We start from the raw sequence: 24,864 nt of genomic DNA, 5'->3' as shown, positions 1-24,864 counted from the left end.
TATAGACGGACAAAAAGACAAACAAATGGGTCTCTGAGCAGACACCACCGGAAATCTCCCCGGAAGCCAAGGCTTTGGCCACATCATGAGAAGGCATGGGTTCGCTAGAAAAGACAAGAATATTGGATGTCCCTAAGTTTTACCCTCGACTTATCCAAGGATCATTTGAAAATCCTTAATTTTGCCTCCCAAAACCTGCCATCGACTTATACATGAAGTCAACGTATAGTCAAGTGTATATGGAAAACAGAGAAATAAAAGCACTTAAGACTTAGTGACCCCAACATTTCAGTTTTTATTACAGTGGCATATACTTACCCCAATCTCTTCCTCCCCATCTTAAAAAGCAGTAGCTTAGAAAAACGTGAATGTCCTTTAAACAGAAATTTTATTTTATTTCACTTTGCCTGTTAACAGAATGCAACAGACAGAAATCTTTGAATATTAAAAACCAAGTATAAATGGTATGGGAGATCTCTAATTCTATTATCTGATTATTATTATAATTATTTTTAAAGTTAAGGCAGCTGCTAGGCACTTGGGCCTTCTTGAGTCCAATTAGAGTAGACCCATTGAATCAATGGGCTCTACCTATAGGTTGACTCACCCAACAAGATTTTATGGGTCTGCTCTAATTGAAACCAATAAATAGGATTCATTACTGTAAACACAGTTGGATCTGTGATATTGGAGAACAAGGTCTTTAACATACACACATTCACACACCAGTTTTTCTAAGTTAAATCATGCCCCAAAGGTTGCTATTACCTCAACAGAACACAAATGAAACAGATACTTGATCTGTGGGAAAACACCATAGGTGTAGTCTTGGCTTTAAGGGGATTTATAAAGGTGTTTTTTTTTTCAATTTAAACATTTTGTATTTAAATCACATTTATGTGGGAGCAAACCTCAGCTGAGGAGATCCAGTTCCATTCATTTCCATAGCGTAATCTACATGGAATGAGGTTTAAACACCATTTAAACTTTGGGTGAATTGCATCCAATGATTTTAAGCAGCACACCTCAAAAGCAAGTTCAAGCTTATCAATCTTCTTGCTTGCATGATCTTTCTTAAAAACTCTACAAAATTGCAAGGTACATAGATCTCAAGCAAATGTTTTGGCGAGCAGATCTTCCTGTTGTTTTTGGTGTAGTGTTCCAATGCCAACTGCAGGTGCTGGTAGGGCTGGTCTGCTTACAAGATGGAGCTGCAATTAAGTCGTAAAGATCATTGATTAAGATTAAGTTACTGGTTAATAATTATCTGATAACCATTCAGACAGCAATCCTGAATACAAGTTGTTTAAACCCTATTCTAGTCATCATGCATACCCACATAGTAGTAATCACATTGCACAAATGGATCTTATTCCCTTGTAGTTGATTTTAGGACTGCAGACTTAAAATAGCTTAATTGTGTATGAGACTGCATCCTTTGTAAATATTGTGAAACTACGACTAGAGATAAAAAAGGATCAATGAGTCTATGGATGGCCCATAAAGGATGCCTTCAGGGTGTCATCAGTGCACAGTGTTTAGATGCTGCAGTCTTCAGAAGCGGCAGCTTGAAGCCCCCCCCCCCCTTCTTGCCAGTTTGTTTCACCCCCACATTTGTGTAGTGTAGTAATTTGAGTTTTGAACTAGGACTCTGGGACACCAGGGTTTGCATCCTTGCACACTCATGGAAACCTTCTGGGTGACCTTGGGCAAGTTAGACTCTCTCAGCCTCAGAGCGAAGCAATGGCAAACCTCTTCTGAGTCAATCTTGCAAAGAAATCCCTATACATTTGCCATACATTGGAAGGGACTTAAAGGCACTTAACAACAATTGGGCTGTGACTTTGTTTCAGTGCAATATTAGAAGACATTCCCTACTCCTGATTCAGATTTGCAAGCTTAGGTCCTCAGTTTTGTAGCATGTCTGGCAATAGTGGGTACTGAAGCACACACTAGTGGCTTATTTCCATCTTTTTCAGAATGAGAGATCTCTTTGAACTTAATATTATTTGGGATTTCTGTGTTTAGAGGAAATCATGTTTTACAACACAATCCTATGTGTGTTTTTAACTGTTATGCCCAAAATAAGTGGACAGAGAGTAGCAGACTTGGGGCTTTGTCCAGCTTTGGATAGCCCCTTGTCTAATGGGTAAAGAGGAAAGGGGATTTCTTCACCAGACTGCAGCCCCTCTGCTGCTGCCACCTCCAAGCACCTTTGAACCCTGTTTCAAGGGGCTGCAGAAAGTTATCTACAACCTGTTTTCAGGCAGCAGTTTGGACAAGGGCAGAAGAAAAGAGAAAAAAATGAATTTGTGTGACAAGAACTTGTGTCACACTACATTTGGCTCTTAGTATCTGTAATGCTGAAAAGTCGTAGCATTACCTATAGATACTTCCATAATAAGGTGCATAGATAAGTAAAAAAAATATTCCTTTTAATTATTCTCTACAATTCATAATGGAACAAAAATCAGCATATGTAGGGTTCTCAAGTTGTCTCCTTGCCAGGAACCTGCAAAATGCCAACCTAGCTTGAGTAAGGTTACCGAATCATGTGCTTTTAGATCATTATGAAAGCAAAGACAACCAGAATTGATTTCAGATATACAGATTCACTTAACTCCCATTTTACAGTACTACCAATTTCAATGAACGTTTACCTTACAGGCCAGCTGCTTCTCAAACCTTGGGGACACAAATGTCCAGGGACCCATGTTCTGTGGCTCCTCCTGACTCCAGATAAATGCTGCAGAAGAAATCAGAGTGCTTATGTTAGATCATTGCAGGTATTCTGGTGAATCAGTTGAGATCATATTTTCAGAACACTAGCAAGAAGCATTATCTCCTCACCCCACAAACAAACAAAAAACATGGAAAGTGAAGAAGCACAGTACTCCCATCTGGCTTTTCCAGAAATCAGATGGCTCCTGAAAGCATCAGCTAGAGTGGGTAAGGAGTCCTCAGTATCTTTGATTACTGATTAGATGTAGCAGAAACTGCCTTCAACTCTCAGGGACGTGGAACAATTGTTTGAGGCTTCTCACTGAATTCTGATTGTGGAAGGGAAAGAAACTTCTTCAGTATATTCTTCAGGTTTAGGAAACATAACCATAAACAAATCTTATTAGTGCCACATTTGAAAGCATGTATGCAAATGTGTACAAAGTACAGTACATTAGCAGGACAGCGCAAAACTTCCATAATCAGGTTTTGACCTAGTCCTATTACAGAGCACCAACCTTTGGCATTTGTAAATTTGTTCATTTCTTGCTGCAAAGCATCTAATGGGAAAGGACACAGCTCTTCTAGTCTGATTATTGCAGTATTTTGCTTCTTTTCTTCAAGCGTCTCTCGGTGTTTAGCCAGAGCATAGTAATGTTTCCCAGAACAAAGGACCACTCTGCTGACACTACAAGGAAGAAAGATTGCAAAAAATTTAAGTCCGTCGAGCCAAAGACAACGGTGTTAATACAAACAAGATTTAATTGCTCAGGAAGCACAATTCCTAAAAATGCATTTAATCTTATGTCAATTTTTTGTCTCATTACCTGTTTTTGAACTAAAAAAAAACCGTAAGATAGTATAATGCCAATGTGATCCAATGGGTGAAATTGGGACATGGAAGATATAGGGTCTAGTTCCGACTAAGCTATGGAATTCACCTGAGCCACTCAATCTGACTTGCCTTACAGAGTTGTAAGGATAAAGTAGGATGGACAGAGCTATGCATATTTCTCTGAGATAGTTGGAGGGAATATGGGATATAAAGGGAATGCATGAGTAAATAAATGCTACTTGGTATGGACCCAGATTCAGTATCATATTCAATATCCTTGCTGTTCACAGACCTCACTAGGTGTCCCCAAGTACTCCCTTAGCCTAACATGTAACCCTTATTAGGGTTATTGTGAGATTAAAATGTAGCTCTGAACATCTTGGAGGAGAGGTAGCATATAAATATGAGATACAGCAAATGATTCTGCTGTCATCCATAGAAAAAAAAAGATGCCCATAATCTATTACAAAGGCCCATGCTTGGAAGTCAACATGCAGAGGTTTCTGCATAGATAAAGGGACAGCCATGCAAACACTGGCCTGTTACAGACTGCCAAAATAAAGCTGCTTTAGGTCTCTTTGGAGGTATGCTATTTAAATGATGCATGCATCCTAAGAATCCGGAAGCTGCACCAAAGCTGCATTCCAGTGCTTAGGAATGGAGTGTGGCTTTGGCGCGACCTCCGGACTCTTAGGACCCATGCATCATTTAAATAGCATACCTCCAAAGAGACCCGAAGCAGCTTTATTTTGGCAGTCTGTAACAGGCCACTGTCACTTTCACCCACATCCTACCTTCAGGAAGTATGCTTCCTGGCTCCTAGGATCAAGTATGGACCACCACTTTATGAGTAGCTCCAAGGAAGCACAACATGGCAATGACAAATCTAGGTCCCAGCTGGTGATCCAGTTATTCACAAGATAATCTCTACAAATTGTGTAGTGTCAAAGCTAAATTCTAGATCTTTTCTCCCTCACTTCTTATTAAGTTCATGAAATACCTTTTACCTCCCAGCTATTGAGTACTTGTTGATTCTTATATTTACACAATTAAAATCCAAAATAAACATCATGATGATACCTTTACTAGGACAACAAAAAGGCACAGAGCACACTAAGTGTGTGTCTTTTGCTCACACTTAAATGTTTTACTCCATTATGAGTTATGATGCTCTTCTACTGCTTGTCAGATTTCCAAAACTGTCTGGACTACTAAATCGTAAAAACAGCAAAAACTCAATTTCAAGTTACTTTTTAGGATCCACCGTTGAATCACCAATGACAGGTCTGAACATTGTCCCTGGAGCCATTTCTTGTAAGCTTGACACAGCAGCCTACAGAATGAACAGTGTAGGTGGACAGCGGGGAGGAATAAATGTATGTACAGTAAGTATATTTCAAGACAGGTAGTCAAATGCATAGTTATAAAAATTCTGACCTGTAGAAGTCTAAAGCAAACTGTGCTCAACTTTAAAATAACAATAAAAACACTAGCTGATAAAATGGTTCCCTTACAATGGTTGCTGAGATTTTTAAAAATATAAATATTGATTAATATTCAAAGATGCCACAAAACAGGCATTGTGGGGAAAATTGTGCTCCCAGATTAAATTTCTGCTACTGTTAAGTCTAATGAATTGCAGATTGGCCTTGTGATTGGCCTACAGAATGAATAGTTATTAAAGTTATTAAAGATGTACTAGAAGAGAATTTTGAACAGAGTGGGAAAGAGAAACAAACTAAGTTGTTGTTTAAAGCATTCTTCTGGTGCTACAAATGCCAGTTTGGGCAAGAAGAATATACAGAGATGAAACTCAGAAAAATAGGGTTATATCCAACACCCAGATCCTAAGCACACACATATAAATGTACTTTATTTCTTATGGGTCTTTCACAGAGCTTACAAACGTTATTTTTTGATACTGCCAGAATCCCCAAACAGCAGGACTGCTAGTCATGGAAAGGAGAATTTTGGGAGCTGTAGTCCCAAAAAAGTAACATTTTTAAATTGTAGTCTTCTATATAATTGATTTAGGGATGGGTTAGAGGAAACATGAAATTTAAAAGACTAAAATACAGATTAGCTTTTTATAAATCAACCAGTAAAGTTTTATTACTTTTGCCCAATGGCCATTACAATTACTTTAAGTAAAAAGTTATATACATAAGAATAAGTAACATTTAGCTTATGCAGATAAATATAGTATGGCTTCTTCACCCATATGGCTATTCCACCAACTCCGTTGGGAGATCAGTTGCTATTATTTCTTCATCTCCCCCGACTATCATCTAGCAGTATCAATTCCCCTAGGCTACCAGGACTCCTCCTATCTCAGGTGTATGCTATAATAACTGCAACGTTTAAGAATTTAGGCTGAATTTACCAGCCTAAATAAAGGCACCAGATCCTGTTTGATCTTGGAAGTTAAGTAGGGTCAGCTCTGGTTAGCACCTGGATAGAACACCATCAACAAATACCAGGTGCTGTAGGCTGTATTTCAAAGGATGGAACTGGCAAAGCCATCCCTGGGTAATCCTTACCTTAAAAAACCCTATGAAATTTGCCTTTTCACATCTTCCTTTTCTTTATGACATTCCTTTTATAGTCCAAGCCTGACAGCATGACTGACTACCTCTGACTGATCTGTAAGCCATTCTGGGAATCTTTCTGGTGTAGAGCCACATGAAATAAAATACTTAAATATGTTGTGGGAACTACATGAGTTGAAGGGACAAAGCAGCTGCACCCACCCCACTGTGCTAATACATATATTTTATAAAATACATGGAATGGAAGTAAATGGGGGTGAAAAATCAAAGCAGAAATTATTTCTACGCACGGGCAACCGGAGCAGAGTTTTGGGAGCAGCAACTATTAGTGGTTTCCGGAAATTTCGGACCATCTGTCTACGGAGTAAGTGGAAATATTGTGCTGGGGTTGTTGGATGTACAACAGACATGTTGACATGGTCACCATCAACTCCCTCCTCTGAACTGTCACACATCTGCAAAAATGCAAAAAACAAAAACAAAACCCTATTAATAAAACAACAAGAAGTCATCAACACAGGAGGCCTGATGGTGCAGTGGTTAAATGCCAGTACAGCAGCCACAAGGTTGTGAATTTGATTCCAGGGCTCCAGGGTTGACTCAGCCTTGCATTCTTCCACAGGTTGCTAAAATGAGTACCCAGCTTGTTGAAGGGCAATTAGCTTACATGTTGTAAACCACTTAGACTATTTAGTTCAGTACGAAGTGGTATAGAAATGTAACTGCTATTGTTATTACCAGCACAAGGGGCCAAAAGCTAGAGCTTGGAAATGTTACATTTTGGGGCTACAGTGCTCAGAATTTCCCATGAGCCTGGCCAGTGTTCTAGGAGCTCTAGTCCCCAAAAGTTATTTTTCTGAGCCCTGACAAAATCTTAAACATTTTCATGAGACTCAACAAATATGGGATTTCTTTTTTCAGCTGGAGGCAATTCAGGAGAATATTATATCAGAGAAGGACATTTAAAAAAAACACTCTAGACAAGATTGTCTTTCTTGCTTTTATCAGCATTTGCGTATTCATTTTTGTGTTAACCACGAACTAGCATGGTAAATGTCAGCTTTGATGATACAACATCACCACCTTTATTGAACCAAACTGTGGCACAGACATTAGGTTCCCTGGGCTAAAGCATAGCCAGTCTTATCTCTCTCACACACTGCTGCTGTTTGCTTCATTGAGCAGCTGACTAGAGGCAAAACCCAACAAAACAAAAGGTGTATGTCTCTGACTGCACCACTAGAGTGATGTTATCTTATTCACTGGTAATTGATAATATGTCATTAAGAGCCAGCATGGTAGACCGAGCCATGTTCTAGTCCCCATTCAGTCATGAAACTCAGCAGCTGACCTGCTGGCCACCCTCAGATTGTTGTATTTCACATTAGTTATGACATTAAAGTAAGGGAGACAGGGATTTTTACCAACTTGATCTCATTTGAAGAAATGAGGAGTACAACTAATTATTATATAATTAATAAATTAATAATTATAAAAGTAAAATAAATAAAAAATGCATTGTCTAGAACATATAATATTTTAATGAATTTTTACTAGATTGAAATAATCTGCAAACTACCATAAGTGGGGGAAATATGAACTGTCAGGGATCATAGCAGAGCAATGGTTGTGTATGCAATTATGGCCCACAGCACTTTTATTAGCATATGTAGCCACACACACACAAACAAAAGCTTTAAACTGCCACTGATTTTTTTAAAAAAACAGTTATGATTGATGTTGATGGGAATGTGTACCCAAGGTATAATTTTCTGTATTTGTGGTGGTGTAAAGCCACATGGCATGGTGGTTTGTGTGTTGGACTAAGACTCTGGAGACCAGGATTTGAATCTAGGCCATGGAAACTCACTGGGCAAGTCACATTTTCTCAGTCCCAGAAAAAAGCCAAGACAAACCCCCTCCGAACAAAGCTCGCCAAGAAAACCCTGGGATAGATTCTCCTTAGTCAGAAACAACTTAAAGGCACACAATAACACAACCAAGGGGTGGCCTATCAGCCTGAAGTTAATATTGGTAGAATCCAAAGTTAATGTATTAAGCTCCATCCAGCTATCACAGAAAGTGTACATGGTAAAAGCAAAGCATTTACCAAATGGTTATCCCTGTACATATCACACAAGAGATCAATACATAACTTAGGCGGTGGGCACGGGGAGAGAAAATGCCAGCTACTAGGACAGAACACTGTAAAGAGACAGCACAGTATGGTAGCTGATGTATCCTGAGCTAGCTGTCTCACTGTTACTATGAAAAAAGCACACCAAACGATGACATTTTGTTGCAGATCCAAGTTACAAGAATCCTTTTCAATCCACCTCATTTTGTTTTAACATCTAATGGGATGATTAAGATCACACTTGGAACAGATTTCCAGATTTGGCTCTGCTATCACCAAACAATAACTCTTTCCCCACATAAAATCTTTTGGCTACACAACATACAAAGTTGGCTCAAGCCTGCACCTTCTCCAGCAAGGATGTAATCTAATATTCAATGGGACAGACTCTCTGGAAGGCACCTGTATGTTATATCCTTGTACATCATGATATACATGGCTACCTGCAAGAATCGTTCAATTCGGCAAGAAGAATGCTCTGGTCCTGCACCATCATAGCCATGAGGAAGAAGAATTACTATTCCACTCTGCAGAAGCCATTTTGCTTCACCTAGAATCAAGTAAGAAGGAAGGGGAAAAAATAGAAAGACTGCAGCATTTTAGATTGCAAAATGACATATTAACACTTTCTGTGCAAGAGTATTGTGACATTTTTGTCATTCATGACAGACAACTTCATTTGAAGTCTCACCAGACACTTGATATGATACTTGTCTGCTGTTCCCACAGAAAGAAAAAGAAACGACACAAGAGCCAAATTTTATTGGCATTCAGTGTTTTCCAAAGAATTCAAAGAACTATGCAGTTCAAAGAACTAGTCCCCCAAAGCTCAATATTGCAATTCACAATTTTTCAGAAATGCACATAAGGAGGACTATAAAGACTTAAAATGTATTAAACCAAATCAAATAAGATAGCAACATAAAAAGAGACTGAAATAATAAGATACTAGGAAGAGCAGCAGTGAATCAGCTTTAAAACTGACTGTAAAGCTTTGTAGTGTGTAATGTGGGGATTTTAAATATTTTTTTAATTGTAAACATTTTAAATTTGCTATTTCTGGAAGCTGCCTTGAGAGGCAGCCCCGGGATATAGGTGGCATATAAATGAAGTAAATAAAAACAAACAAACAAACATGTAAATGTGTCCTTGGGTATTTTGGCAGGATAATTAATTTTAATAAAATAATTCTGAAAAAATATTAGACAAGACATTTGAATCTCACCTCCAGAAATAAATGTATCAAATATTATCTGAGCACCATTAAAGAAATCTCCAAACTGAGCCTCCCAAATGGGCAACAAGGTGGGGCTTTCAATACTCATTCCATACTCAAATCCAAGCACTGCTTCTTCTGAGAGGGGGCTATTGCTCACCTAAGAGAAAAAGAACATGAGAATTAATAAGTACCCAGAAATGGTGTGCATCCAAAATCCAATTATTTTAAAATTACCATCCATGTCAATGCCTACAAAAGTTACAGCAGAAATAGATTTAGGTTACAATTCTCAACATGACTACTTGGAAATAAATTTAGTTGAACTCCGTGGGACCTACACACAAATAGATGTACATAGGATTGGGAGAACAACGCTGTAATAAATAAATAAATGGGTTGGGCTATTCGAAATGGGGGGCACACACTTTGGGGTCCCAGCCAAGGAAACCTGGCAAGTTAATGGGCTTACCTTGGGGTTTTTTTTTTAGTAGCATTGAAACCATATGACGTGAAAGTTGTATTTCAGAAAGAAAAACAACAAAATTTCTCAACATGATTCAAACATATGTTTAGTCAGAAATCTATAAAATGCAATGATATTTATTAAATGTATATATGATTGAAACACATAACATTAAGGTGTTATAATGCCTTAAAAATTAATTTTACCTCAAGAAAGCCTTCCTGATCTGCTGCCATGTGATTCAAAGGAATGTAGGTTTCACTTGTCTCTTGGCAAACCAACATTGCATGTCGCTGGCTGAAAGTTCCTCTGCCAACATCTTGTCCACTCAGACGAATGTTGAAACCTTAGTATGAACAAAATAATTGAAAACTGTATAACAACCCAACTGCCTCTCCTCCCAGTCATGCTCTCTCTCTAAATTAAAGTTGACTTCCATTCAGATTTCGAGGTCAAATCTGTTTACTCCCTTTTTTGTGAAATAATTCTTTATTTATTTTTTAATTTATAGTGGTTACATTAACATCCTACCTTTCCATGAAAGAGCTCAGTTCTCCTCCACACTTTGTTCTCAAATCGCCTCTGTGAAGTAGGTTTAGCTAACATTGACTGGCCCAGGGTCACCTGATGTGTTTCACAGAGATCTGAACTTAGATCTCATACATCCTAATCCAATATTGTAACCACTAAACTAATGCTGACTGTTCCAAATTTTCTTCCTTGGATGCAGTGCCAATTAATCTGGAGGGCATTTTATACAAAATAAATGTTTGTATTGGTTATATGGAGCCAACTTAACTTGTTTCTTCTCCTACTAGTGGTTTAGAGGCAGTATTCAACAGGACAGGAGAGGTCTGAGTTACCATAACCACTCAACTCAGTGGATGGCTTTTGGCAAGTCAGTCAACCTTCTTTCTCAAGAATGGTGTGACATTTAAATGAAATAAATCTCATTCACTTCATTCAGAGATCCTTGGAGAAAGTTTAAGACATAAATATGATAAATTGTTGTTTTCACAAATTAAAAGCTTCTAACTGTCAGTACAATGTGGACTCCAATCTTCCTCTCTCCTCCTATCCCAAAGCCTTCAAGAATGTTGACTGCATTCTGGGCAAAGTGGTCAAGCACCTCAACATGAAATGTTTGGCACGTTACCATACACAACTGATGGTGCTTGGTAAGTTACATGCTGTGGAAGCCTGCCATTATCTTTGTGAAATGTATCTGAATTGTTTCATATTAGATGAACTGGCTATCAATAGGTTGCCAAGTTTGGAATGCAGAAATATAGTGTATTTTACAGTCTTCCTGACTGCCAATCCAGCTCAAGATTGGCCAGGACACATGAATCAGGCCTGTATGAGGGCCTCTCATACAAATTCTGGGTTCTCGTAAGACTTCTAATCTAATGGGAGTCCAGAATAAGAGGTCCTCTTCTTGTGAGAGTTGAGGCAAGCCTTACATAGGCCTGCCTTGTGTCACATCAACTTCCTGAGCCTGGAAAGCTGAGAGTAGAGAAAGCATGAGCCAACCAGGCTCATCAGACAGACCCCTGCAGCATTTAGTATGTTATTTGAGAGCATTTGGCTGCATACCAAATGATCAGGAGGTCAGTCTGCTGTGAGCAAGGATTGTGTCTGTTCTTTCTACTCCCACCAGGTCAAAAAATACAGATTTGGGACAGGATTTTCAGCCCCCAAATATGAGAACCCTACTATCAAACTATTTATAAAAGTTAAGTGTCTGAACCAGAAAGCAAAAAAGCAAAAACAAAACAAAACAAAAAACCCTAAGGAATACAAATCAGATCTTAATCCATATTTTTAATGGATCAGTCCACTAATTCAAAGCAATTCAAGGACCTGGGCACTGTTTCACCAACAGAAATTCATTGAAAAGACAGATCAAGTGATGCTTTCCAAAGTGTGAGAAATACTTGGATGTTCACGGTAAATGGTATGCACAGCCAGCCTCATTAATTTAGCAACTCAATCATAAACTATTTTGTCAGGGTCCTATACACCATAGTAAACTTCTTCATTTTTATTTTGCTAATTTCAAGATCTACACAGTCCTGGGAGTAATCTGATGGCTTTAAAGGCCTACCTTGACAGAGTAGGGAACCAAAAGCTAATGCTTCAGCTGTGGCCCAGTCTAATTTTACTCCTTCTTCCATTTTCAGTATTCTTGACTACAAATGCAAAACAAAATGATAATACACGAGTATCATAACTTTGTTACCTCAGTTTCTGGAAGTTTTACTCAGTTCCTGGATCTCAGATGCAGTCATAAAAAACCAGTATGGTGCAATAGAGTGCTGAAACAGGACTAGCGAGATCCAGATCAAAACGCCAAATGAGCATGAAACTAATTGGGTGACATTGGGTCAGCCCTTGTCTCTCTCAGCCTAACCTGAGTGGGGACCAAATGGAGGAGGTCATATATACCACTCTTGAGCCCCTTGGAAGATGGACAGGATTTTAATAATATAATAAATATGATACCCTGCCATTTTCATTTATTTGCATGCCCAGAAAATTAGAATTAAATATGAGAATAGAATTAAACAAAGCACCACTCCCCTCCCTATTCTCCCTCTCTGGACCTCTCCCAAGGGTCACAGTCTCAGCATGCAAAATGGGGAAATAAACTACAGCACACAAACACACTTCCCCCTCCCTTTACCACCAGGATTTCCAAGGCTTGCAAATCGGGGTACAAACCTCTCTCTCTCTCTCTCTCCTCTTCACCCCCAGGATTTCCAAGACTCATGGTTTGCAAAATGGAATACAGACCCCCCCTCTCTCTTTCCTTCCCCCCAGGATTTCCAAAGCTCATGGCTTGCAAAATGGGGTACAGTCCTCTCTCTCTCTCTCTCTTCCCTCCCGCCCAGGATTTCCAAGGCCCATGACTTGCAATATGGGGTACAGACCTCTCTCTCTCTCTTCCCTTCACCCCCAGGATTTCCAAGGCTCATGGCTTGCAAAATGGGATACAAGCCTTGGCATACTCTCTCTCTCTCTCCCCACCAGCTGTTTATGCTATGAAGGAAGGCTGAGGGATAAGACACAGAGAGAGAGATTGCAGAACATGCAGGGACTCAAACAAGAGGGAGGCAATCTCTCTCTCTCTACCTTGTCTCAGCAGCTGTTGTTAGCTCTGGCTATGAAGGAAGGCTGAGGGATAACACACACAGAGGAGAGCACGGGGAGGGGGAATGAAACAGGGAGCTGTTTAAAGATCCCTGGCTATGAAAGAAGGGTGGGCACTTCTTTTAGGAACTTTATAAGCAGTATTAACTTACTGCCCTGTATATAAGTCGACCCAGGATTTTGGAGTCCATTTTGGGGGATAAATTTCTTGACTTATAGTCAAATATATACAGTATTCATTGGTAAGGAAAGATGTGAAAAGTACACAGGTTTGTACTTTGAGTTTACCATAATTTTTAGTGCTGAACTTTAAAGTCTCCCACCTGGGCATGTGTCTTCATGATATGGCTGTGCAGTTCCACTTCCTCTGGTACTTCCACAGACTTCACCCCAACAAACTGAAGGAGTGGAACAGGTATGCCTGTATCCCATGTGGTGATCTTTGCTGATGGTTCCACCATGTTACTCCAGTGACCTTGAAGATTGCTAGTTGGAGGGGTGTACAAAGTCATATTGGCAAGATGCTCATTCAGCTTAGAGTAATAGGTTGTCTTTATCTCAGACACTTCTTCCTCCGTCATGAGTCCCTGAGTTACTAGACGTTCAGCATAATTGTCTGGAATACTCTTACGGGATCTGTCAGGAGAAAAACAATAGTAAAATACACAGTTGCTTCTTATTTAGGTTACTGGAATGGCCTTTACTTTGAGCTGTCCTTAAGAAGCAGTTTGGAAGCTTCATTTAATATGTATTCTACTAGAAAGAGTAGGTCAGAGAAGCAGATTACTCTGGTGCAGTTTTAACAGAACATTTCAGAGTCACTTCCTCCCATGTGTTAGAAAGCTTAAGCAAAACTCTGCTTGCAATTCCATGATTTACACAAGTTACTTCACAGACTTCCTACAACAGGGTCTTTTCTGTAATGGCATCAACTCTTTATAATCAGCTGCCCAGCGAATTCAGTGGGGCTCCTTTCTTTCTTATAGTTTTTCTGCCAGCAGATAAAGACCATGGAATTTACTACTGGCTTAGGATAGTTTACTTTATAGTGATATTTTGCTCTTTAAAAATGCTGTTTTGGACAGGGAGTTGTATTAGAATGTTTTGGAAAGACATTGTGATAGAAAGATGGTAACAACTCAAAGAGGATGCATTTTCTGTTCTCTGTTGCACATCTAAGACATACCTTATGATTTTATACATGGTAGGATTAGTGAAGAATGGCTCATCTAACTCATTGTGACCCCACTGGCGGTAGCATAACAAATCCACTATCACATCCTTACGAAAGTGGCGCTGGTATTCAACAGCCAATCGTGCGGCCCGGATTACTTCTTCAGGGTCATCCCCATTCACATGGATAACAGCACAGCCAACTATCTTACCTAAATGTGAGGTGGGGGATGGACAAGAGATCAGTGCAACGTGTTACCTATTCAGCTATCTTTCCCAACCTGGAATCTTCCAGTTGTAGGAAATACAACTCCTATCAACCCACCTGTTGTGCTGTCCAAACAGATTTGGAAATGCAAAACTAAGCTAAATACAATTCACATCACACGCTAAGTACAGTAGTCCTTGGGAGGCAAGACAAACCTGTTTAGGAGGCAAGATAGACCTGGATTTGTTGTCTAACTAGGAATGCAGTAACTAGAAAAGTTGTTAATAGCTTTGTAAAGCTGTGTGGGTCACACATTTATAAACATGGATTATAATGAAATCAAATCATTTCAAACAGATTAGATAATTTATATTCAGGTGTTTAATGTTCCACATGCACTTTAGAAGCCTAAAATAAAGCATTCTTTGCTACAGCCCTGGTCTCCTTCACCCCTCTAACATTTAGCAGAAAACTCAGATATGACCATTTTATGTTGATGCTATCATCCCTGCAATATTTACTTTCAGGCCACTAATAAAATATTCCAATTACTTCTAAAGATATACCAAAGTTCCCTATTTAAAACATACCAATATCACTGCAGTATAAAGAGGACCTCCCTCGCTCTGCTGGAGTGGTGTAGCCTAGCTGGTTGTTAACGATGAGGTGAATGCTTCCGCCAACTCTAAAATGTGGCAAATTCGAAAGTGTGAATGTTTCAGGAACAATGCCTTGACCAGAGAAAGAAGCATCACCATGAACCTATAATGCAAAAGGAAAAAGAGACATTCAGTTAGCAACTGCTACCAGTTCTTTAGAGAAGACTTGCCCTCATTTGTGACAAAAAACTAAAATGCTGCCATTACAGTGCTTACTTAGAAAACACAGCACAGAACAGGAAAACACCATACATAAATACTCATATTTTTTTGTTCTTATCGCTATATTTCAGATTAACTTGAAATAATGGATAACATGTGCATTGCAGAATCATTCGGAGCCCTACAGGCTATCTAGTTTTAACCCACTACTTGAGGCAGAAAACAGATTGAGAGTTTCCCAACAGATCAATACCGAGACTCTGTTGTAACACTTGTTAAAGTACATTGTGTTTCAATATATTCTTATCAACTGAAGTACTACTAGACTAGAGTATGAAGTAAAATTGGTTATGTAATAATTCAAGCTTTAATTTCTCATTAAAACAATATTATTCTTTTAATGAAACTAATATTTTACTCAGAATTTCTCATCTAAGCACTGGCAAAGCAAGTGCTCTGCAAGCATTCTCTTAGTCCAAATAATTTCATTTATACTATGATCTAACAATAATTTTACCTTGCCTAAAATTTGAAACTACCTCTTTCCAGACCCTTAAAATACCTGCAGGCAAATGACTTTGTCTCCAGGTTGTGCAGAACTGTCTGAAGAATAATCTCCATCAAGCAGAGATTGTTGCCTCCCTCTTGTTTTTCCAACTGCCACAGGATTAATGGCTTCTAGATGGGAAGGATTTGGCAACAAGATGACATGAAGAGGGTGGTGAGACCCAAAATCCAGATCTACTGAAGCTGTTAGATGGGATAAGACATCTCCAATTGCTGGTGAATTCTCTGGAAATTCACTCAAGCCTCGCATTTTACGGAACATCAGCTATGCAGAAAATTAAAATAAAATTACAGTACATTTGCAGAATATTTTGGATGTAGACAAATACAAGTTTTCTACGGTGACATTCGCAAACTTTGGGGACATCTTCCCATTGCCACCCCATACATGCACACTAATTGGAGATTCTGATCTTGTAAAATAACTCCAAACAGTCTTTAAAAGCCAGATCACATTTTCTATGCATTATCCACAGAACTACCTTATGTTCAGCCCCCTTGCATTTTGGATTTCACCCAAATGGCAATACAACTTGCTTGAACTATAAAGACCAATTAGTCATTCTAGCTGCTCATTTAGAGTATATTCAAAATACGGTATTTCTCTTCTACTGTGGGTGTAATGTGTGAAAGCACTTAGACACATGAGTTAGGCTAACAGTATAAATACTGATTTTACTTATCGGCATTCTGATATGTTCAAGGACTTCAGAGCATGACCATCTTAATTCCATGGCCATTTCAACTCCATTAAAAACTCTCTCACTGTAGATTAATCTTAGTATGTAATTGGTCAAAGATCACCTTCGTAGTGGGTTTCATAACTCAATGATAAATTAGGCACCAGTCTGCTCCACCCAACTGCATGGTCCTGCCTTTACTAACTCTGCAGTGTCCAGTGAGCAAATCTGCCAGCTTTGCTCTCTCCCACAATTACATTTTGTAAAATTTGGTAAGTTCTGATCCAGTTGAAACTGAATTCTAAGCCATCCCTTGTCTCTAAGACAGTGTCTATAACCACCATGCATAAGGTATGCTAGCAAAGAAGCTCTTAAGACTGAAAGAAATTGTAAAAAATGTAGCTTTCAAACATTTTCACCAGAGAAGGCTCACAACTAGACCACATGTTTTGTATGAAGAATGTTCCAGTTTCTACTCCTTAGAGGTTCCAATTAAATAAATTAGGAGCAGCTAATGAGAAAGTACTGCAGTTTATCAACCATTTTTACCATCAACTTTCTTGAGATATATATTTCCAAATCAAATTTAGTCACAGCTGAAAGGAAAATCTGCTTCTTACCTCAGGTGGAAACTGAAGAAGGCCTGTGAGCAGATTAAGTCTGCCGCGATGAGGCATTCCAAGAATAATGTTTGTCACCCCACTATATGAGCACATCTTTAACAGTTCATGAAAGAAACCCATCATACTCTCTGCTCCTTCACCACCATATCTTTTCACTGTGGCAAATTTTGTAGCCAAAAAATGATCAAATTCCTGTAAAATATGAAACAAGAGTTTACACACACATACACCTTTGATAGTGACGAAAGCCAGATGTAGATGTATCATTCCCCGTCATCCCACCATCATTTGGAAACTGGGAAAGTTTTATTCATCCTTGTGCTACATGAATCTCCCTCTTGCTTCCATGGTTTGCTTTAACCATATTGTAGCATTACATCGGTAGCTAAACAATGTTGCAACTATGGTTTGAAAAGTCAATTCAAAATATAATTTTAAACTGTGAGAGTAATCTGATCTCAGAGCCTGGCCATCAGTCTTCAGTTTTTGAAAGTTACATCCAGACAAAGAGGCCAACTTTCCAGTTTTGGGGAAGGCTAGCTTTGGGCACGAATAAAGGGCTGTGTACAAGTCTCCAGCTCAGCAGCAGGTAACAATTTGCCAGGATGAATTGACTTCTTGCTGCAACTTGCAAAGAGTCTCCAGATAAGAATCTATGTATTCACTTAATTAGCTTCCTTCCCCCCCCCCCCCTGTCATTATGGCCTCAGGGCTCACCCTCCACTCTGCTATGCATCCACTTTCTGGCTAGAAGAAAGTATTCTAGGTTAAATTATGATTATTCCCCCTAGCTAAATGAGAAGGAATAAGCTTTCATTTCAACTTGATCTAGGAAAAACCCCTTTAGCTTAATTTCCAAGCAAGAAAATATGTTTTTTTTTAATCTTTGTGGTCTAATCTGCACTGCAAAAATAATGCAGTTCAACACCACTTTAACTGCCACAGTGTCATCCTTAGAAATCCTGGGATTTATAGTTCATTGTGGCACCAGAGCTCTGTAACAGAGGTTACATATCTCACAAAACTACAAATCCCAGGGTTTCATAGCATTGAGCCATGGCAGTTAAAGTGGTGTCAAACTGCATTGTTTCTGCAGAGCAAATTATACCTGTCTGTATTTGAATGACAACTGTGAAACTGTATTTAATGCTTAATGCATAATGCTTAATAACATCACCAGGGGCTATCCATGCACCTCAAATATTGCTGTGGAAATTTCACAGTCTGGGACAATCCTGAACTGGCAATGCATTGGTACAAATGACGATAACGGAGCAAATGACAGACAGACATTTCTGCCAGAAAGGTGAAAAGGCAGTGTGCTAATCTCTGGCAGACAACAATACTAATTATCTGTGTAATCATCTAGCCCAAGAGTGGCCAAACTATGGCACTGTGGCCATATGAAGCCCCAAAGGATGTTTTTGTGGCCTCCTCTTCTGACTGCTCGTTTTCTGGCAAAAAAGAAAAAGAAAAAAAGAGGGGGAATGAATGTCTGCCTTGAAAGCATCCAGGAGCTGCAACTCACTTTTTAAATAAGTTGCAGCACCTCTTCATTGTGCAATGACCCCCTCCCATGCATCTCCAGTTCTTTATAACTCGAAGTGGATGTCTGCCCACTTCCCATTTTGTTTTGTTTTCAATTTTTTGGACAGTCCTGGAGAGTTTTTGAGAGCCTTGGGGATAGAAAATTGACCCTTGAACCAAGTGAAGTTGACTCAATCCAATCTAACCAGAGTTGGGAAATAAATAACATTATGGTTTCTACCACACAATGGTATATGAGTATGAACTGAGGAGAAAAAAGAACTGAGAAGGAAAAGAAAAAAATAATGTACCGTAAATACTTCTTTCGTATTTGTGCAAATAGCAGCTTATGATGCTACTCAGTTATATTAATCAGTTTGTAACAAAAAGCTGAAGTCTGTTAATCTTTACAACAGGTTGTATAATGGGTTGTAATCTCCGTAAGATCAACTATTTTATAACAAATGTTCGCCATTACAAAATAAATATTTGGTAAGATGCTACTATGCAACTACTATTGAAAATGTCTTTCTAATCTATGTTGTTTACATTGACCTACAACAGGTAATAAATCTTACAGAAATCAGTTATACTGTAGTTGTAAACTTAGTGTTAAGTCATTAGTAGAACTCTATTAGTTTTCTTTAAAAAAAATAAAAGCGAAATACTGTGTCCATGTCGTACTCAACAGATCAATAAACATTGGTATAATAATTAATACAGTGTACACAGTGGTCTCTTAGCTATAAACATAAGATACACATTTATCTACTGCAGTTTGTTCTGTATTCATTAATTCAAATTAACACATAGTATCACTCGGAAGAATGATTCTGCCTCCTTAAACAAGACACACAAAGTAGGATTGCATGTGTTATCATCTGTGCTCTTGTAATAAGACCAAGTTCATAATGAACTATTTATCCCTCACTATAGATACAAGCATTTTCTCTATCTGCCAACATATATTAATGCCACTCAATCAGTGGAATCTTTCCCTTGCAATTAAGCTTCAAAACCAAGGCAACAACCAACTTGAAAGCCCTTCTGCTTCTCTTAGGAATCAGACACATAAAAGACTGCAGAACAAAGGAGAAGACAGACATCAGCTCAAATGTTTTCATATAGCAGAGAAGGTGTATTAAAAAAAAAACAGTTTCCCAAGAAATATGTTAAATGGTATGAGAATTGGCCAAAAAATTCCATTCACATTCTAGTTTATGAAATAATTTATTCATTTGCATTTAACTGAGAAAAATTCGTTAAAATTCAGTTGCATCAGAAGTGGATGAGTCTTGCAGGCTGGGCTATTTTTGTGGTCAAAAATATTGCCCTAAATGCTCTCCAGGGGATATTTAGACATTGTCACCATGTTTTGGGGAAGGGGAGTCCTCATTCTTTTTAGACCAACAGACTTTTTAAAAAAAAACAACAACAAAGAAAGTGAACATGGAGTGACTTCTAGATCACTCCCTGGTATAAAAAAGGCCCCTAGCCTACCCCCCAAAAAACATGGTGAAATCATCCCACACTTGTCAGAAGGGTTTGTAGACCAAAAAGTGTGAGGTGGGGAGGTAGCCCTCTAACCTCTGACAGTTGGTCACCCATTGAATAGATTATGTATTTCAAGCAAACAAACAATTGCCTTCAAGATGACAAATTAACATATCATCCTTTAATCTGGAGTGGGACCTGCAGAAGGTCTTGAAAATGAACTCCCATTCCTCACCACTTATCACACAACTACTTAGCGTTTGCAGTCCGACAGTATTTGGAGTATTTCTAACACTTGCTTTAATCAAATTCATAGTGGGGTTTTTCCTAATATTAGAAATAATTAATCCCTCACACAGACACAGTTACACAGACTTATACAATGCACCTGAGATTCTAGCATGATCTTGGACAAGTACTTTTTCTCTTCAGTAGTGAATGCTTCTTGTTTCAGCTCCTCAAATCGTTTAGCAATCCATTCCCTTTCTTGCAAAGTTGACAGCTGACTAGTCTCTATAGACATATGTTCACAGAATATATGGTCCAGGTAAGACAATACATCCTCTAGGGATGCTTCTTCCTTTCCCATGTTCAAAAGTCCTGGAATTAAAAAAATGTATAACAAGATTACCCTTAACCAGCAGCCAAACATCCAGCCATAAAATGCAATCTTCACCAGCCAGTCATCAGCAAAGAGAAAGTTTTGTTGTTCTTTTTAGGAAACAAACTCATAATTGAAGTTGCTGCTGCACTGCAATTGAGAATTCACAGGTATCAAATTAAGAAAACGCTCCAATATATTATTTCCTTGGGTTTGTTATGTGCCCTCAAGATACTTCTGACTTATGGCAACATTATCACAGGGCTTTCTTGGCAAAATTTCTTCAGAGGGGGTTTGCCTTTGCCTTTCCCTGAGGCTGAGAGAGTTGACTTGCTAAAGGCCATTTAGTGGTTTCCATGGCTGAGCAGGGATTCAAACCCTGGTCTTCCAAAGTCCAATGCTCAAGCCACTACACTACACTGGCTCTCCTTGGCTACCACCTGTCTATATGGCTCAGGTCCACAGTATTTGGCAGACCGTGGCCTGTTACAGACAGCCAAAATAAAGCTGCTTCGAGTCACAGTGGAGGTATGGTGTTTCAATGATGCCTGTGTCCTAAGAGTCCAGAAGTCGCACCAAAGTCACACTCCAGACTGGAGCGTGGCTTTGGTGAGGCTTCTGGACTCTTAGGACGCATGCATCATTAAAACACCATACCTCCACAGTGACTCGAAGCAGCTTTATTTTGGCTGTCTGTAGCAGGCCCGTATCACCTTGTATGAACCAGCCCAGACTCAGATCCTCTGGGGGGGCCCTCCTCTCCATCCCAACACCATCACAAGCACGCTTGGTGGGGATGCGAGAGAGGGCCTTCTTGGTGGCTGCCCCTAGACTCTGGAACTTCCTGGCCAGGGAGATCAAAACGACTCCTTCCTTGTTGGCTTCCGCCGGCTGACTAAGATCTACCTGTTCACACAGGCTTTTAAGGAATTGTTATAAGGACAGGCTAGGATGTTGTACCATTTCAAAAAGTTCTGATTCAGTTTTTAATGTGTTTTATTCTTTTAATAACTATCTGTTTTAATATTCAAATAATTTAATTCCTTTTTAATGTACTTTTTTCTCTGTTTTTAATTGTACTGTTTTTTAATGTTGTGAAGCCACTCTGAGTCCCAGTTCTGGGAAAAGAGCGGGATACAAATAATAATAATAATAATAATAATAATACCCCAACTACAGAGGTGAGAAACAATATACTGTATATTTCTCTATTGTGGCATGGAGCTCACTTTGGGATGGTAATGCACTGCTAGTTTGCCTGTACAGAGAAAAACCTGTGAATTGTGCAAATTATATGGTTCCTTGCTGTTCCAGTACTACCTTCCCTGGCGGGTCAGTGGGCACAAAACTGCGAAGCAACCATGTCATGTCTTCATCCCACATTCTTCTATGTTTGATGGGATCCGACCATAAGGAAGTGATTCCCAGGCGCCAACCAGTTCTCTTGTTATGCCACTTCCCACACTACATAACGTTGCCAGCTAGATGAACTATCTAGTAACAAGCTGTGACCTGCTCAGTGATTACATGCTTCCAAGTGGAAAAAAAAACATGGATATTTAATATTTCTATAAGCCTTGTATCCAAAGGTTAGGATCCCATTGGGTACAGAACATGGATCCCATTGCTTCTGCCACAATCACTACAAATAACCCTCTTGCAGGCTCCTATGAACCCTAAAACCTTTCTTCAAAGGGCTGGAAAGTCCTGTGGAGCAAGTTTTCATGATGCACAGGCAAGTGCATGGGTGCATGTATGGGAAGTTTCCAGTGATTCTGATGGAAGCAGTGCAATCTAGTTTAAGCACCCAGTTGGATCAAGGATGATTCAAAAGGTACTGGTGGTACATGGCTAGCAATAGTAAATATCCTAAATTGAATATTCAAATGAATACGAAATAGGAATCAACTATGAATTGTCAACACACTGTGATCAAAAATTCAAAACAGTTCGAGAAGAAGCAAGTGTTGTCCAGACCTACCTGCAGTATTGAAAGGTCCCTGCAGCAGTTCTGTCAGAACTTGGATTTCCGGTACCATATCCATCACAGCTTGGCCAGTGAATAAAGGGTTGATTTTGGCAGCTTTGTGGCCATGTTCATGGTATGCAGTTACAAGCCGTGCTAGCCCATGGTCGACTGATAAGAACAAAGAAACAGCATTCAGTTTACTTAATATGCAAAGACACTGTGTCATTTCATTGTTGCCGATGTGTGCCTTCAAGTCGTTTCCGACTTATGGGGAACCTAAGGCCCTAATCATGGGGTTTTCTTGACAAGATTTGTTCAGAGGACATTTGCCATTGCCTTCCCCTGAGGCTGAGAGCATGTGACCTGCCTAAGGTGACCAATAGCTTTCATGGCCAAGCAGAGAATCCAACCCTGGTCTCCAGAGTTGCAGTCCAACACTCAAATCGCTACACCATACTAGCTCTTTTATAGGTAGTAAGGAATGAGGACAAGAGTCCCTTTAGGTTTCTTGTCCATTTTGTTGCTTTGGTGTGTTAAAAAACACTGCAGTGTTCTCAGCCTTAGGGTTTTAGTTTCAAAAGCTTCAAATCTATCTCATAGCAGAAAGCTTTGTAGATTCCCTAATGCACTCAAAGAGCTGTCAACTGAAGATGTTTTCTCATTCATTGCAGTAAAAATATAGCTCTGCATATTCAAAGGGATGCAGACACAGAAGTATCAGGGAAGTGGACAAAGGAGCCCTCCAGTGTATAGAGCAGTGGTTCCCAACCTTCCTAATGCCGTGACCCCTTAATACAGTTCCTCATGTTGTGGTGACCCAAACCCATGAAATTATTTTCATTGCTACTCCATAACTGTAATTAAATAGGTGTTTTCCAATGGTCTTAGGCGACCCCCATGAAAGGGTCATTCGACCCCCAAAGGGGTCCCGACCCACAGGTTGGGAACCACTGGTATAGAGTCTCTGAGAGCACACTATAGCACTGACCCTCAGAGAATCACAAAACTGGACAGATGGAAGGGACCTTGGGAAGTAATGTAGTCCAACCCAGTTAAAACTGTAGCATCCCCGACAGGTGGCTATCCTTGAGAGAAAACAGATTTGTCCCATCACATAAGAAACTCTGGGGCAAATCCAAGGCCAGTTTTACCTACAACACATAATGCTACGCTTGCGCATTCGGAAGTTAGGAAAAACAACACAGATCAACAGGATTTGTAAAATATTGCTACTGTGCTCCCCTGTTTGAAGATTTGGTGTATGTTTAGGGCATAGGAAAGCGGATAGTAATAATAATAATAATAATAATAATAATAATTTACTTATACCCCATTCTTCAGCCAAAAGGCTATCAGGGCAGCTTACACATTGTTAATTAGACATTTCCCTGCCCTCAGGCTTACAATCTAAAGAGACAACATTTTTAAAAGGGATATATATATATATATATATATATATCCATTGCCATATGTTGCATATAGTGATCTGAACACACAATGTCTTTCTGATGAGACATTGGTTCTCAGGGAACTAGCTGCCACACACTGCAGAAGAAGAAGCAGTCTGACACCGCTTTGTTAAGACTCCATCCTATGGGATCCTGGGATCTGTAGTTTGTTCTGGCACCAGAGCCCTCTGACAAAGCTAAACAGCTCACAAAACGACTCCCAGAATTCCACAGCACTAAGCCATAGAAGCTAAAGCGGTGTCAAAATGCATCAATTCTGCAGTATAAGGCTGCATCCACAGTGGAGATATAACCCGGTTTGGCACCACTTTAACTTGTTGTCTGGCTCAAGTGCTATGGAATTCTGGGAGTTGGAGTTTGTTGTGGGGCCCAGAGCGGAATTCCATAGCACTTGAGCCAAACAACATGTTAAAGCGGTTCCAAACCGGGTTATCTCTCCAGTGTGGACGCAGCCCTTCTTCTCCCTCCAAAGCCCTGACAGACCTGCCCTCCTCCTCCTCCTCCGGGGGAGAGCGGGCTGCTCCAGGGCCTGGCTCCGCTTGGGCCTGTAGCCGTAAACGCCTCGCTCCGTTCGGTACCAGCGCCTCAGAAGAAGACCCCACAAGGCCGGCCGAGGAGCAACCATCCCCGCCAGCGTCGCTGCCATCCCTCCTCC

At 39.6% G+C, this 24,864-nt stretch overlaps 1 protein-coding gene across 2 annotated transcripts; it reads right to left on the bottom strand.

Annotated features, from left to right (window-relative positions):
* Positions 1–275: 275 nt before the first annotated feature.
* Positions 276–24,864, bottom strand: LOC149312460 (2-oxoadipate dehydrogenase complex component E1-like). 2 transcript variants are annotated; one of them, XM_089524682.1, is made up of 17 exons: positions 24,788–24,864; positions 22,753–22,908; positions 20,559–20,770; positions 17,147–17,341; positions 15,842–16,111; positions 15,049–15,220; positions 14,264–14,462; positions 13,401–13,713; positions 12,032–12,116; positions 10,131–10,270; positions 9,468–9,618; positions 8,686–8,792; positions 6,396–6,560; positions 4,807–4,889; positions 3,240–3,409; positions 2,661–2,746; positions 276–1,211 (listed from the first exon to the last, which is right to left on the bottom strand). In XM_089524682.1, the coding sequence occupies exons 2-17, from the start codon at positions 22,814–22,816 to the stop codon at positions 1,110–1,112; spliced, it is 2,514 nt and encodes an 837-aa protein (XP_089380808.1). In that variant the 5' UTR covers positions 22,817–22,908; positions 24,788–24,864; the 3' UTR covers positions 276–1,109. The 2 variants fall into 2 exon arrangements, with proteins under 2 accessions (XP_089380808.1, XP_089380807.1); XM_089524681.1 differs by having other exon boundaries at positions 24,693–24,859.

Source organism: Sceloporus occidentalis, unplaced genomic scaffold (genome assembly GCF_023333645.1).
Source record: "Sceloporus occidentalis isolate IW3139 unplaced genomic scaffold, rSceOcc1.0.p SCAF_5, whole genome shotgun sequence".
Classification (NCBI taxonomy): Eukaryota; Metazoa; Chordata; class Lepidosauria; order Squamata; family Phrynosomatidae; genus Sceloporus; species Sceloporus occidentalis.
The sequence above is the reverse complement of the archived record's forward strand: the minus strand, read 5'-3'. Positions and strand labels throughout refer to the sequence as shown.